The following is a 15998-nucleotide window of genomic DNA, read 5'->3' as shown; positions in this document are numbered from 1 at the left end:
GGTGACATATGACCCTTCTTTTTTAGGTTCTTTGGTTATGCAGCACACTGAATATGCGCGGGCCCTGCTTGCAAGTTCCCACGCTGCTCATAGACTTAACATTGTGACGATTAAACATATTTTAAATCGCTTTTCTCTGATAGATTAAAGTTTTTACAAATATAAAATCTCAAGGGATAAAAAAATCATTATCTCTCAAAAGAGTCATAATTGACCTTTTTGCACTTCAAGATGTCTTGTCAACAGACGGACATCTCTTTCATAATGGTGGCCAAAAAGATTTTGGGCTGCAGGGGAAATTTTTGCTGCAGTTCTGCGAGTGGCCACTGGGAAACACTGGAAGCAAGGATGAGCGACGTCTCTAAGTCTAAATAGCAGGTTCATATATAATTCTATTTTACTAATTAGAAATACTTGAATGAAAGTCCCACACAGACTCGACTTGTAAAACATTTGACTGTGAAACTTTTCTTTGTGACAGTATATCCCTTAGAGCGTGGTAATAAGTGAAAGGAGAAGACGGTGAATAAGACGACACTATCTATATGTATTTGTCTACACGGTAGGTTCATTGACCTGGAAAGACAAGCAGATCCTCCTTCGAGTTATTTATTCGTGTTGAGTGTGTATACACGTGTTAGAGGAGTGTCATTCTCATGATTGGACATCTATTTGTTTTACACTGGTGATTTTGGAAGGCGAGACGAGCAGAAAAAGGGAGTGTTGTGTATAAACAGAGCGGAGGAGACAGAAGGAGCGAGGGAGTGGGATTCACATAAACTACAAATTCAACTCATCTCACACCCCCTCCCCCCCTCTCCCTCTCATGCTATTGACTTAAGTTTGTGCGAGCGTCCCTGGGAGGCTGAGACGAGAGACCTTCAATGGTGGGTAATAATTTAACTTGGCTGGATGTTTCAGGCACTTATCTTTCTATTCTTGATCGTTATGGATTTAAAGGGGCGATCAGAACAACACTGAACCCCTATGGAGCTCGAGGCTGGTGCCTGGGCCGGCTTCGCTGTGCCGCTTTACAGCTCAACATCTCCCATATCCTGGTGTGATACAGCTGTGCGTAATGACAGAGCCCCACTCCTAAACGGCCCTCCTGATTAAGATGGCTCTCCACATCGCCCCTGTTTATCTCCAGTGCGGTCGTTAGACGGGATGGGCCCGCTAATGATGAGTAGTTTACAATATGGCACTCTGGCATAATCGGCCTCCTGTCATCATCATGTGACAGAGAGGAACCCGCCCAGCTTCAGCCTGTAGCTCTTTACCCGTCGTCCATCTGAAAGGCAGCAGATTTAGAGAGGATCACAGTCGTAAACAGCAACGAGTAAACATATTTTCACTTATGATGATCCATGCTTAAATACGCCGAACGTCACCTGATGATGAGTACATCAAATAATATGCCGGAGGCAAAGTGGCAATCAGTGAAAAGCACCTTTATTGTCTCCATCACATTACAGGGAAATTTGTGATCGAGATGTACGTTGCAACTGCATCATTATTACTCCCACAGCATCACGGCTGACTGCTGTGTGTACGTGAAACCGATATAAAACGTACAAAACGTAATAAAACGAATAAAGCTTAAAGGAGTAATGAAAAGGGACTCGGGGAGCATGGAGGAACAGATGAGAGAGAACGTGAGAGGCAGAGAGAGGGAGAGAGAGAGGAGAGAGATGGTTATTTAATTTATGTGGGGAGTGGGAGAGAGTGGCAGTGATACATGAGTTTGTTAGTCAATTGATAAAGGAGAGGAAATTTCTAAAAAACATCCAGCACCGAGAGATATGGCCACCATACATCACCTATTTGCAAACAACGAGGGCTAATATTTATCCCTGGGAGGGACAGAATGACCCTCACACACACACACAAACATGACTCACAGCTCACCATGACCTAATTAAGCCAAGAGAATAGGCCTTAATTGAACCAAAGAAGAACTGAATTTGAGAGAAAACAACACTTTGAATGCCTTTATGCTGTTTTTGTCTCTTTAAGCCCCGATAAGGAAAGTAAAGAGGAATCTGGTGGGCCTACATGGTTAGTTGAATGCATTTACTGCAGCTTTTATGTCAGGAAAAGACACACAGTGTGTGTGCGTGTGTGTGTGCATGCACATGAGCTAAAAACGGTACAGCTCTATGCTAACACACACACACACACACACACACACACTCCCCCTGTAATGTATTAGATGTTGAATCCGTCTGATACATTGCTGCAGGCGGAATCTTTCATCTTTGCCTCTTTCCTCATTCAGTCGACTTACGTGTGTGGGGAGACTTTTAAATTGTCAAGGCTGAAATTTAATTATTTAATCCCCCGTGATCGATCATTAGTTAAAACGCCGATACACAAACCCTCCACCCTCCACCCTCCACCCCTCCAAACCACCCATTAAGACACAGACAGCATTTTAAGGAGAATTGGTAGTGGTGCTGGTGGAGGGAGTGAAAAATCATTCACAAAAAAAAATACAATAAATAGACTTTCCAATCTCCCATGAGCTGTTTTCATTTAATTCAACAAACAAACAAACAAATAAATAAATGTGTAAATAAATATGGCTGCTGTGTGGGGTGGGTCTTGGGTGCATGTGTGGACATGTGTGTTGGGGATGTATTGGGGGCGTCTTTGTTGCGACTCATAGTCCAGATGGATGACTTGTACGGGGGAGTGTATTTATTTTGCGGCGAGGCGACATCAGGAGATTTGTTATTCCCTGGCGTTGCCGAGTTTTTCACATTGCTCCACATCCCTGGGACCATATTTCATCTCCACACCCCCAATCCCCAAACAGATTTATTTACAGGCTCTCTTCCTGTACATATACACCCCCTTCCAACACATGCATACATACTGCTATGGACACGTATACTCATGCATATGCGCTATAAACAGCAGACGTGTTCAAGCGCTGTGGACCACAAACACACCTTTTCTGGAATCAAATGTATGAACACACACGACCCACATTTGTTATCCCTGTGTGCTGCGGTGCTCTTGATGAGGATATTCAACAATATTGCCATTTTACCATTCTGTTTAGGTCCGTGGTCTCTTCATGATGAGGTTGTAATTGCTCTCATATATTCCACAAAACAAAGAGCTTTTCTTCAACCTGAGAAGAAAAAAACAACCAAATAAATATTTGCTTTTTATCCCTAATGATTATTACAAATATGCCAAGGGAACCTGTGCCAGAAACTTAAATTCTACATCCATATCTTATTTGTGAATGTTTCACCTTCTCTAAACTCTTCCCACTGAATGAGGTGAGCCTGGTGGCACTGATTGGTGAAGTTGCCTGTAATGCTTATAATTAGTAATTATAGAACAGCAGAACTTAAAGGGGCACTATGTAGTTTTTTTTGGAGAGGAAATTCACACACAATTTTAATATTCACAATATTAATGAGGTTTATAATACACACACACACAATTTTGTATTTTTTTCCATGACTGAATAAACAAGCTGTTCTCAGAGGAAAATAAGGTCCCAGAACACTGTTTGAAGCTAGACAGGTGGCAGGGTCCGCCCCAAGTAAAACAGTATGAAATTGTGTTGTCCTTTAAGGTCAGTTTGTTTATTCAGTTGATTCAGTCATGAAACTGGAGGGAGTTTGTTTATTTAGTTTGTTTAGGCATAAAAAATCAATGCATGAAGCTCTTTCTCGTCTTACCCAAAACTACATAGCACCTTTAATTCTAGTTTGTTCAGGCCTCACTTCCAGGAGCTCCTTCCATCATCAGTGTGAATTCTAAGATATTAACTTTTACTACAAGTCCAGAGGCTATGAGCTGCTAACAATCAATGTAAATTGATTTAAAGTTCATGTACAAACACAAACTGTAAGTTAGCAGAGGTATTTTTTCACCCTTACCTTTGGTCCTGTGAAACAAGGAGCTGTCAGGGCGGGCGGACACTTTCCCTAGAAGGAAAGGGAGAAAAATAGAGAAAAAGACAGAGAGAGAGGGAGAAAGAGATGGAAATGGAAGATTAAGAGAAATGACGAGAGCGAAGGCAAAGAGGAAGGGTGCAAACAAAGAGTAGAAGACCCAATCGAAAACCATCCCTCACTCCCCCTTTCCAAGAGGGAACCCGGAGCTTCAGTCTCTTAATAAAGAGGGGGGTGGATGTGGTGAAATGCCAGGCACTCTGCTTAGAAATGAATAACCTGGGGATATGTGTGTGTGTGGGTGTGTGTGTGCATGTGTGTGTGTGTGTGTGTGTAGGAAGGAGGAGGATGTTAGGGGTTCCTCGGCCCCGGGTCTCTCCCTATCTTTGTGAGTAATGATTCAGACTGCCAGTGTGGTGGTGTCGCCCCATCTATAACCATTTACACACGGGCGCACATACAAACAAACACACACCCATGCACGCACGCACGCACACACACACACACACACACACACACACACACACACATACACACAGAGAAGATTAATCAGACAGGAAACAGGGCAGGTGGATGGACATGGCGGCAGGCCGGGTTCATCCATTCTGGCCTAAAACAGACACGCTGTAAACACACAGGGAGAGCTGAGCGACCAGCAGCCTCACTGACAGCTTCACTAACACACAGGATAGAGGGATATTATGTTTTCACATATACACACATACAGTACATGAACACACAAGGTTTCTGTTCACTGCTGCCCCACACACTTCACCCTAGAAAGGTATTCCAGAGATAAGAGATTGTAAGCATGTAACATAAACATTAAATGACAGAGAAGACTGTGAAATATAGTACATACATATTTAAGATAAAGGATTGAGGAATTTTAAGGTCCAGACCAGGTCTCTAATAGTTTAGTAGAGCTTGAATGCCATCAAAAAAATATCTCTTGTTTACATTTTTTGTATCTCTCGTCTGTACATTGTTCACATGAGCATGTATACAGTGAATAGTTGTTGTCCATACTGGCTGTGAAGAGACACATGATCTAATATCGCCACGTTGGTGTTGAAACATCATAATTAATGTTGTTCCAGGACAATCATTGAAACTGAGCAATCACGTTTTTGTAATGTCATAGATAAGCGACTCCAGGAGGTAAAAAAAACTTCTTTTTTAAAAAGTTATCCTTTCAAACATATGTTTAATGTTTTCCTAAAACTAAGTTTTTTTGTTGCCCAAATCTAACCAAACAGCAACATAAAACTTGGGGGAAAAATCACAAGTTGAAATGATTTTAATTATGACGTTCTAATAACAACAACACCAACACGACACCATGAAGAGACACCTTCTTAACCTGCCTCCAGAACAAATCTCTCCTTTTGTGCAAAAATTGGCAAAAAAGTCCATCCGAAGCTAAAATGAGGTGATAATTAGTCAAATTGAGCGGGCTCATTCCACTCAGCGTTCCCACGCTGAGCTCCAACAGAGTCATAGTAAACCAACGAGGTTGTTTAGTTCAACTCAGGCTGCCTCATATTAGCTTCAACTGGACTTCAGAATTTGGATTTTGTCCCCATCAACTGAACTGAAAATGTATAAGGAAGGGATCTCTCCATTGCCAGAGTGAACAGGAACAATTACAGCAACTATTTCACTGAGCATATAACTCTAGACTCCGAAACCTCACCAGACTCTCCATTGGGAAGTTGGTGGGTAGATAATGACTAAATTTTCCTTTTTGGGTGAACTTATCCTTTAATGTCCAAATGTCATAATAGGCTGGTCGTCCAAGATGGGACAGACGATGTGTATTTAAATACAAATCTCCTTAAATGGCAAAATCATTGACAAAATAAAAGCCAACTTAAATAACTCATTATTTAACTCTGACTCTTTTAAAGTTAAGGAAAAACAGCTACATTTTATGATAAAGAAGAAATATAAATGTGTGTTTATGGACTTCAAATGGTTAAACGTGTCAGTGTGAGACTGTGCGTCTGAAAAAAATCCAGCCAGTAAATAAAACAACCATTACATTACGTGATGTAAGTGAACATGAGTCCTGCGTAAATAGCGCTTGTCCTGTGGGTTTAGAGTAGGTCGGGGTGTGGTCCAGTGGTCAGGGAAATGGCCGGATGACCTGAACTGTGCTGAGTCATGTCCCAGGTGAGGGATAGAGCTGCCTCCACTGGGCTCCGGGACGTGCACTTAACCTGCAGTAATTACTGGAAACAACACTGAGAACATGGCAACATGGAAGTCGTGGAAGTGGCTCGAAGATTTCAAATTACTCCGAACCTCTGGAGGCCGACTGCGGGGAAGCCTGCCAGGACTGTAATGTGGATGCTCCAGTTGGTTTCTTAACATCCTCTGGCTTTATCAGACAGGAGCAAATCACTGGTACAAACAAGTGAAATGACATGTCTCGCAACTGCAATTTGCATTCTTTGTGTTACAAAAATTGTAATACAGAGACAGTTATCATATAGGATTCACTAAAAAAACATTTGCATGGATAACGACCATACAAAGTGAAGACACAGAGCGGTCAACATCGATTGGGCTAACAGTGAAAAGGAAGGAGGGGAGGAGTAAACCGGAGAGCGAAGGAACAGCGAGAAATCAGGAGGTGGAGTGGGATAAGAAATAGGTTAAAGGAAAAAAAGAGGACAGAATGAGTGGGGAAAAGAGGAAAAGGGGCAAAGGGAGAGAAAGAGAGAAGGACCCTACGAATGAGACCCAAATGGCTGCTAAAAATCATTAATCTTGTGGGGATCTGTGTCAGCGAACGGCGGCGACACAAAGAGCTCTCGGAGCAGCACGGAGAGCAGCTCAGTGACCCGAACCCAATTGGCTGAGAAAGGCCCACCAGGCTTTAATAGACTTTTGCTGATCCGACACTTGTTTGCTGGGAGCCACAAAGAGGCGATTGCAGGGGCTGACAGGGGCCTGCAGGCCCAGGGGCTCCCTTCCTGGTCCATGATAAATGACCCAGGGTGGGCAGGGCCAGCTAGGGCCAGGGCCAGAGTAGAGGGGTGAGAGAGCCAAGAGGCAAGGAGGTCACCCAGCCAGGGAGGAGGACAGAGGAGGAGAGAGGAGGAGTAAAGAAAGGGAGGGTAGAGATGTTTGATAAAAGCGAGCGTTTTCTGATTCATGGTGAATGACAACAGGTCCGGAGAGGAGAGGAGAGGAGAGGAGAGGAGAGGAGAGGAGAGGAGACGAGACTCAGGCAGAGACAATCAAGAAGAAATGCTGTTTCATCTCTAAGCCCTAAAACACACCCGCTGCTGCAGCCACCCACCACCAGATCAATCACACCCACACACTCACACACTGGGGTTAGCTGGCCGGTGATGCTCTCTGGTAAACCCGGTGTCCTGAAGAAACTCTTACATAAACATTTATACATTACACACATGACGGGACAACTCTCCTCAGACGCTACACAGAGCCATTCGAGGCCTTTTACACTGCTGCCGTGCATACTTACTTTACGTGACATGAATTTTCCAGAATATTAAATGAACTGGAAATTTAATATAAGCCGGAGATGCGGTCTGACAGCTCCACATGCAGATAATTAGAGGGGGTTATGAGCGAAGGATGCTCCCAAACGCTGACATGTTAAAGCCAGACAGACAGAACTCTGTGCAAAGCAAAAAGGAAGAAGAAGTGAGCTTAACACATGAAGTTTTTTTACAAGAAACAGGTGTGTCTCACGCGTAAAAAGATGTTTTCACTACATAATAAGATTTTAGTGACTTGCATGTTTCTTCAGAATTACAGTAGCCTGTTATGGCTCAGAAAACACAGATGTAAATTGTGGTTATGACCAGAGAATACGGGCTTTAATTATGCTATGCCTGCACTTTGATATTTGGTTCCTGTGGTGTCGCCTACATTCTGTGGTTAACGCAGCCCCAAGTTTATGATAAGACCCGATGTTATGCACGAGCCTCAGCAAAGAGCCAGCTGGAAGGAAGCCAAACTATTGTACATAGCATTGCAATTTACATTAATGAAATGACCACAGCAAAAGGCAGATTTATTGTTCTTTTTCTTCTGGGATTAAGCCAGTACAGTGCGTACTGACATTTATTTGTTGTTATATTTACAACATGTCAATCAGAGACATCTAATCTCAGAAAAGGCCTACGATTATACCTCGGCCTCCACATCATATTTTTATATCCTCTCAAAAGAAAGGAAAAAAAAGACTGAATAACTAAAGTTCTGAAGTTGGAGCACTCTGCATGAGGTTAGTGCCAAAAAAAAAGGACTGCATGTCACAGATGATACACATCAAACTATTAGCAATGAGTAAATGCGCCACCAGAGGCGCCCTGTCACAAGAAATAAGCTCTAATTTCCCCTGCAAACACAACTACCTTCTCAGCGGGTAAATGGCGAGAGTGTAACTGCTGATAACACTGAAGAATTATGGCTGTCAGGGGCAGGCCTGTGCAGGAGGAGGACAGCATGCAGAGGGATTTTTTTTTTTAAAAGATAAACAATTGATGGTTCACTGTTAAATCGATACTTTTTCATTTTAATGAGACGCCAGAATTTGCACTTATCTCACCTCTTGTTTTCCTGAAAAACTCCTCGGTCAATTATCCCTGATGGTGATGTTAGCTTTCTCCAGAGGCTGGCCTCTGCCTGTTTACACAGACGACACGTCTTAATAATACATGTTTTCACAGAGATAATCGATCAGTCTGGGGGTAAACAAGAATGCCTGAGTAAGTTCACCTTGTAAACGGAAGATGTTAGATTACTGATGCACTGCGTGTAGACTCAAACTGAAATTTGGAAACAAGTGTAAGGCTTCCTCGAGCTTATCTGCTTCCTATTACTTTATGGTGAAACACAGATTGAGATAATAAATGGAAACACCTGTTTACACCCTGTGATCCAGGGCCGCTTCACTGATAAAACGCTTTTAAATGAGCTGTAAATATAAACTCTTGGTGCGTAATTTAACGTGAATCTGCGGGGAAACTGACAACAAGAGGCTTTTCGACAGAAGCCACTCCACAAATAAACACAACAATAAACATAAGGCGGCTTTATATCCAGAGAAAAAAGTCTGAACGTTGAACTCTACACTTGCATTTCTCAGTTCTTGATATTATAAAGTCAAGTCAGTCACTGCGCAGTGAAAGCGGTAACGCGTAAAAAACTTTTGGAAGCTGAAGCCGGGGCTGCACCAGCTCTGCGCCTCTCTTCTCTCCCTCCTGCGTCAAGCCTCATGAAAGCAGCACTTCCGAAAGCCCTGTCTCTCCATCTCCATCCCTCACTCTCCCTGTCAGGGGCCTTCCACCGCGGCTACCTTCCGTTTTGTTCTGCAACATTTCCAGGACTGGTCGGGGGGGACCATTAAAGTTAATCATTACGCACGCCAAACGGCCAAAAGACAACCGAATAAAACCGTTTACCTCTAAAAGGAGGGTAAAAAGTATTCCTCATAGCCACTGCATCCTTCCCATGCACACGAAAGTTTGCAGATCCGGGCGGTCTTGGCAGTGCAGCCCGGCCTCCGGACGGCAAGTGCACACGCATGGATAGGTCCTGGAGCAGAATACAAATCCATATTTTCGAGGGGAATCGTGTCTCTTCCTATAGATGCTCCATGGGGCCTCCTGTGTGAAACAAGCGGGCCTGGTGCAGGTGTGAGATGTGAGCTGTGGGAAGCTCTGCAGCCACTGCAGCCTCCATGCCTCAACTGTTAAATGTAACATTTTAAAGGTGATTTTATTTCTGTTATTCATTCCTAAAATCCGTAGGATGGGACTCTCATTAGGGGCGAATAAGCAAGCATCAACACTTTTTTTCGCTGTCCATAAGCACACGGATCACTTAATAGATCATTAACCACCGATATGCTGCTGACATGGACGCTTTTTTACATCTCGTCTCTCCATTACAGCCCGTTATTACCGAGGGGGGAGAGCCGCCGGCAGGCCTGCCTGGATCTATTAGACGGTGGACTCGGGCTATATTAGAGAGCATTACAACCTAATGGGGCTGCCGCCAGGTCGGCCTCGCAGGGAGGAGGTTTTAGAGCAGCTCGGCACGGCACGGCACGACTCGCTCGGGGCGCTTTTGAAGTTGGAGATGAGAATAGAGAAGCTGGGAATGAAAAAGAGGGGGAAAAAGGATGACAGTGACATGAACGCTACCTGCACGTTTTAGATTCTGCACGAGAAGAAAAAAAAATTTGGCTCAGTTTGTGTTGGAGTGTGTCAGCGTGGAGGTGATGTGAGGCTGGAAAAGGACAAAGTAGTGAGTGTTTAGAAAGGCTGGAAATGTGAGAAATGATCAGATTAAAAGACAAGTCACTCTCGATAAAGGATAAAAAAAAATCAGATGAGGGAGAAAAACAATCCAGAGGCGCTTAAAAGTGCAATTCAATTAAAAAATAACCAATTATTATTGTGCACTTTTGGTCCAAAATAATGATGCAGGCACATAAAATCTCAGAAATCTTAATAATAATAATAATAATAATAATAATAATAATAATAATAACAATATATTATTCAACCGTTTCTGTAAAGTTTCTGGTTTCTGCCTCTTTCTCGTCAGTGCTTCATGAAAATCTGATATTTTCTTTAAAATGTGTAATTCTATGATTTCATCATCTTTTTTTCAGCTTTAGAAATACAACTCAGACTTTCAGCGAAATGAAAAAGAAGCAAGAATATCCCTAAATTACCCAAAGTGCGACTTAAAACCAAACGGGGATGATTTACGACGTGTTGGATTCAAGAGTTCATCACTGCAGCGCAACTCGAGCTGATGAGGAATTTAAAGCAAACAAATAAGCCCTTCATTATCGGGATCTCGTCTTTGGCAGCCTCCTCTCACATCCAAGCCTGATCAATACGCTCTGGTCGCGGCTGTACTCAAGCGTGGATATGAGGTGGAAACGAAATGATAATCCAATCGATCCTTCAAATTGACTCATTTACAAGCGGTTTCTTTTTGCAGGGAAGCGAGACATTTGCTCACACTACTTTTTTTTTTTTTTCTCTCTCTCCTTCTTTTTTTTTTTGTCAGGGCAATTAAAATACAGATAAAAATCAACGACACACACATACATCCTTGCAGGATCCGAGTCTATTTTGGCCAAACTACCTGTTAGACAGACTCGGGGAGATGATTAAACACGAGACAGTGAGTGTTTATGAGGCTCAAATGACAGAGATTAATTGTTGTCAGTCATAATTGCAGGATGTGACCTTTAAAACGAGCAATTAGCGCGGAGATAAAAAAAAATAAAAAAAATCCAAGCGCAGAAAATAAAAGGAAAATCTCTCCAAGCAGCTGATCCGGTTCACGCGTTGTCCACGCAGGGGCAGCCTTGAGCCTGGTTTCTGCTCGCTCCCCTGTCGTGATGCTGCCCGGTGTAAAACAAGCCGTCCGAGCCAAGACGAGCCTGATGTGGGAAGCTGGGAGTAATAACAGGCTGTGAACAAAGTCAACTTTACTTTTACCAGGAAAAATGCACTTCACCCGTAATGATTATAACACAGGGGTTACACAAATAACAGCGCTGTGGTCCAATCAGAGGTAAATTATGGGAAAAAAAAGTCTATGAAGTTTGGTGCGGCAAGGTCACCGAACAGAGGAGCACAGATGTATGAATTAAGAAGAAGTGTATACAAAGTTTATCATGATTCTTTATTATAAACTAAACCTCAAAATCTGCCTGTGAGACGAGTGTGAGTGGCTGGAACATTAAACATTATAAAGTTATGCGCGCTTGTTTGTTAGAAAGGTCAAGATTCAACTTTCAACATCGTTAAAAACTGGTGACCTCTCACCTCCACCTTTATCTGCAGGCAAACACAGAGGAGATCTGCGATTGGTTAACTTATAAAGCACAGCAAGGCAAATATCAGGTGTAAAAAATAAAAATAAAAAGTCGCACAATAAGTCAGTTTATTCCAGGATTATTGAATCAATGAATGGCGACATTAAGGGAACACGTGCACCGTCTTCTTCTGTCTTTTGGGGAAAACAGTCAAAGTACATTTGGATACAAACTGTCAGGATTTCTGTCTCTTTTATATAAAAGCCCCCTGGCAGTGTTAATATTGAACATTTTGTTAAATTAATAAGTTTTCAAAGGGAGCTTTGTGCCATAAAAGTGCTATTAGTGGATTTTCATTTGGCTCTCAGTATTACAGCCCGTGAATCACTCACATTCCTCTCATTAAGATCTGAAGCAGCGTTAAGAGAAGACACGAAGGCGCTGCGCTGCACCGGACTCCATGAAGTGGAGGCATTTCTCTCTCCTCCACTTTCCTCCCACCTTCTGCTTTTAGGGAAGTCGGTCAGCTGACTGTCTGTGGCTGTCAGGACTGTATTGTGCGCGCTGCTCTCCTCCTCCTTCTCTTCCTCTATTTCAGTGCGGAGTCTCGCTCCCATTGGAGCGCTGAGCGCTCCGGATCCAGCCTTTCAGCTCGACGTCACGGTGCTATAAGGATAAAGCGCTGGCTGGCTCCAAGCGCAGTCTGCTGGATACCACAGAGTGGGAGAGAGTGAGAGAGGCGAGCCTTTAAAATCTCTGCGGTGCAGAGCTGGAAAAGCGGCTTCTCAGCGAAAATCAGACGCCCTATTTACTCTTCGCTTATTCGCTCCTGTTATTTTCCTGGAGAAAAAAAAAGGGACTTACAACCAAGAAGTCGCTACGAGGACTGGTGCCCGTCTCAGCGAACAATCGTGGTATTTCCTTTATTATTATTATTTATGCTGATTCTTTTTTTTTTAAATTTAAATTTTTTATTTTTTGTGAACACTTCTACTGAAGGGACTGAGCTTTTTACTTTTGCACTGAGACGCATTGCTTTCTACCTCCTGTCTGGTCTCTCTGCCAGATTATCCCAGCAGAAGTAGGCTATGACGCAAACCGTGTGCAGAGCATTAGTCTGAAAGTTTTCCTCCGCTACTTTTTTTTTTTTTTTTTTTTTTTCATTTTCCTTTTTTTTTCCCTCCTCACCAATCGCACGGTGTTTCATGCTACAGCAAGTCAGTGCACAGCGGTGGAGGAGCCAAAAGAACTATTGCATGAAACAAGAACGGAGAGAAGAGACGCTGATTAATAAGTCAGTTTTTGCGACGCTCGCATATCTGCAAAAGAGTCGCGACAGCAACATGAGCACAGAGCTGAGCATGGGCCCGGAGCTACCCAGCAGCCCTCTGGCTCTGGAATATGTCAATGATTTTGACCTGATGAAGTTTGACGTGAAGAAGGAAGGCCTGGCCGGGCTGGAGCGCAACGGGGTGCGCCAGTGTAACCGTCTCCAACCCCAGGGCTCCGTGTCCTCCACCCCCATCAGTACACCCTGCAGCTCGGTGCCCTCCTCGCCCAGCTTCAGCCCCACAGAGCAGAAAAACCACCTAGAGGAGCTGTACTGGATGCCGAACAGCGGGTACCACCAGCAGTTAGACCCGCAGACGCTAAGCCTGACCCCAGAGGACGCAGTGGAGGCCCTGATTGGAGCCACAGCTCACGGCCACCCTCCGCCTCCGCACGTCCAGCAGCAGCTGCAGCAGCAAGGCGCTTTCGAGGGCTACAGGGGCCCGCACCACCACCACAGCCACCACGGCCACGGCCAGCAGCACCATCACCCGTACGCGGGGGGCATCCCGCACCACGCCGAGGAGCTGTCCGGGCACCCAGGCGGACACAGCCACCCACACAGCCAGCACCACCACCACCACAGCCAGGACCCCGACAGCCCGTCCCCGGTCTCCCCAGAGTCTCACCAGCCGCTCCATCACCACCGCCACCACCATCACCACCATCCGCACGGCCACCTGAGCCAGTCGGGGGGGCACCACGGCTCCGGGGGCGGACTCAACGTGGAGGACCGCTTCTCCGACGACCAGCTGGTGTCCATGTCGGTGCGGGAGCTCAACAGACACCTACGGGGCTTCACCAAGGACGAGGTCATCCGCCTGAAGCAGAAGAGGAGGACCCTGAAGAACCGGGGCTACGCGCAGTCCTGCCGGTTCAAGCGGGTGCAGCAGAAGCACGTGCTGGAGAACGAGAAGACGCAGCTGATCAACCAGGTGGAGCAGCTGAAGGCGGAGATCAGCCGGCTGGCGCGGGAGAGGGACGCCTACAAACTCAAGTGCGAGAAACTGACGGGGTCGGGGGCCAATAACGGGTTCCGCGAGGCTGGCTCGACCAGTGACAACCCTTCATCACCAGAGTTTTTCATGTGAGTTGTCAGAGCCTTTTCACAACAAAACTTTCCCCCCCCAACACACACACACACGCACACACACACACACCCCCAACCTTGCCTTTCTCCACAAAAACGACTGACTGGCTGACAATAACCCACACCTCCCATACTGTTTATGATTATACTAATAACGGTAACAATTATATTCATATTAGAAGAATAATCCATCGAATAGTATCCTCATATATAATCATCTCTCCATCCACGTGTCAACTGAGATACAAAGAGCAACGTAGAGTGTCTGATCAGTCGCAGCATCTTTGTAGATTAGTTGCTTGTAGTGAAGAGACTTTTTTCTTTCTTCTTCAAAGAAGAGGATCGGCTGATGAACGTTTTCTTTATTGTTTTTGTTTGTTTGTTTGTTTGTTTGTTTTCTTCCCTCTCTCTCCTTTGAGGCGACAGCTTTTTTTTTTTCTTTTGAAATAATCTTGTAAGTAGCGTCGGGATGGCGTCGAGGCGTGTTGTCTTTGTAATTCTGTTCTTCCTGACATTGTTATGAAACAACGAGCGGGCCTGGCCTCGCCGCCTGCGAGTGACAACAAGTACAAATCTGAGGGGGAAAATGTCCCAAAAAGCAAAGACTCCAACTTTATGCAAATTTAACTTCTGTCTACTAACCCCGTCAGGCGGGCATGGGGAGGGGAGGGGAGGGGAGGGGGCATTTTATGCAACATCTCATTGATTTATTGCCTGCTTGGTTATATTCGAATATATATTGAAACAAACAAAAAAAAAAAATCTGCATTAAATATTAATCCTGCATGCTGGACATGTACGGTAATAATTTCTATTTTGTACTTTCATCTTCTCGTGTATATTAAGAGCATGTTGTTGATCTGCGCTTCTCCATAGTTTTTTTTTTTTGGTTTTTTTTGGAGGGAGGGTGGTGGGTGGGTTGAGGAGGGGGGGGTTAGAGAAATGCAGCGGGGACAGAACAGCAGGACTGCCGGTGCGGTGTCATTAAGGTGTGGGTTTTATTCTGGGCTTGTAAATATTATGCAACCGCAAAACTGCACAACAAGATCGAGGAGGCTGGTTTGAACTTCTTTCTTTCTTATGTGTTGTGTTTTTTTTTTTTCAGTTATTTTGTATGATTTTTTTTTTTTTTTGTATCATTTTGGGGGTTATTGATTGAAAGAGGAGTGCGTTTTCTTTTCAGTTGCATTTAAAATACAACAAACTTTGTGTGTCAAGTGCACTTTTTTTTTTTTTTTTTTGGATAATGATTTTTGAACGTTTTCATTTTGAAATTTGTGCACACCTCCCTCCAGGAAGACATACTATGATACTATATTGTGATATTATCGAGCGAGCAGGGCCTGGGTGCAAAGTTTTTGAGTAATATTTTGGACACGTGTTGTGTGAGGGGCTGAGGAGACAAACATGTGGCCACGATATTATTGGACCCAGATTGCACAGAGGAGGCTATTGCGCACCGAGGCGAGGGAGTTTTTCTACATACAGTGTGTGTTGAAGCTAATTCAGATGTCTTTCTATTAACTCTTGAGCAAACTGAAGCTCATCCTCTTATTCCCGATTGGCGGCCACCTGTAGCATATCATCACTGGGCCTGATATTAATGATTTATATTTTTAACAATGTTTCAATAAAAGTGCAACGACTTACTTGTCAGGGGTTTTATGTAGAGTTAATATTTAGATAAATATTGATCATTCATTTTCTATGTTTTTCCTGATTTTTTTTCCTGCCGGTCAGTAAAAAAGGGGACTCAGGTTGTGCAAATTCTCAAAATGAAAACCAAGTGTATGTTATGTAATACGATTTTTTTGTGTCTGTTTTATTATTATTT

The 15998-nt window shown here is 44.0% G+C and overlaps 1 protein-coding gene across 1 annotated transcript; it reads left to right on the top strand.

Moving 5' to 3' along the window:
- The first annotated feature begins 12364 nt into the window (after positions 1 to 12364).
- Positions 12365 to 15063, top strand: mafba (MAF bZIP transcription factor Ba). Its single transcript, XM_084366898.1, has one exon. It carries the CDS (start codon positions 12951 to 12953, stop codon positions 14163 to 14165), a length of 1215 nt encoding a protein of 404 aa, XP_084223024.1. The 5' UTR covers positions 12365 to 12950; the 3' UTR covers positions 14166 to 15063.
- The last annotated feature ends 935 nt before the right edge of the window (positions 15064 to 15998 follow it).

Source organism: Pagrus pagrus (genome assembly GCF_965226575.1).
Source record: "Pagrus pagrus genome assembly, chromosome: 11".
Lineage (NCBI taxonomy): Eukaryota > Metazoa > Chordata > Actinopteri > Spariformes > Sparidae > Pagrus > Pagrus pagrus.
Note: the sequence above shows the minus strand (reverse complement) of the source record. Positions and strands in the feature narration are given on the sequence as shown.

Coding starts and splice junctions, on each gene's coding strand:
- mafba (XM_084366898.1), top strand. CDS start 12,951: ATGCTACAGCAAGTCAGTGCACAGCGGTGGAGGAGCCAAAAGAACTAT.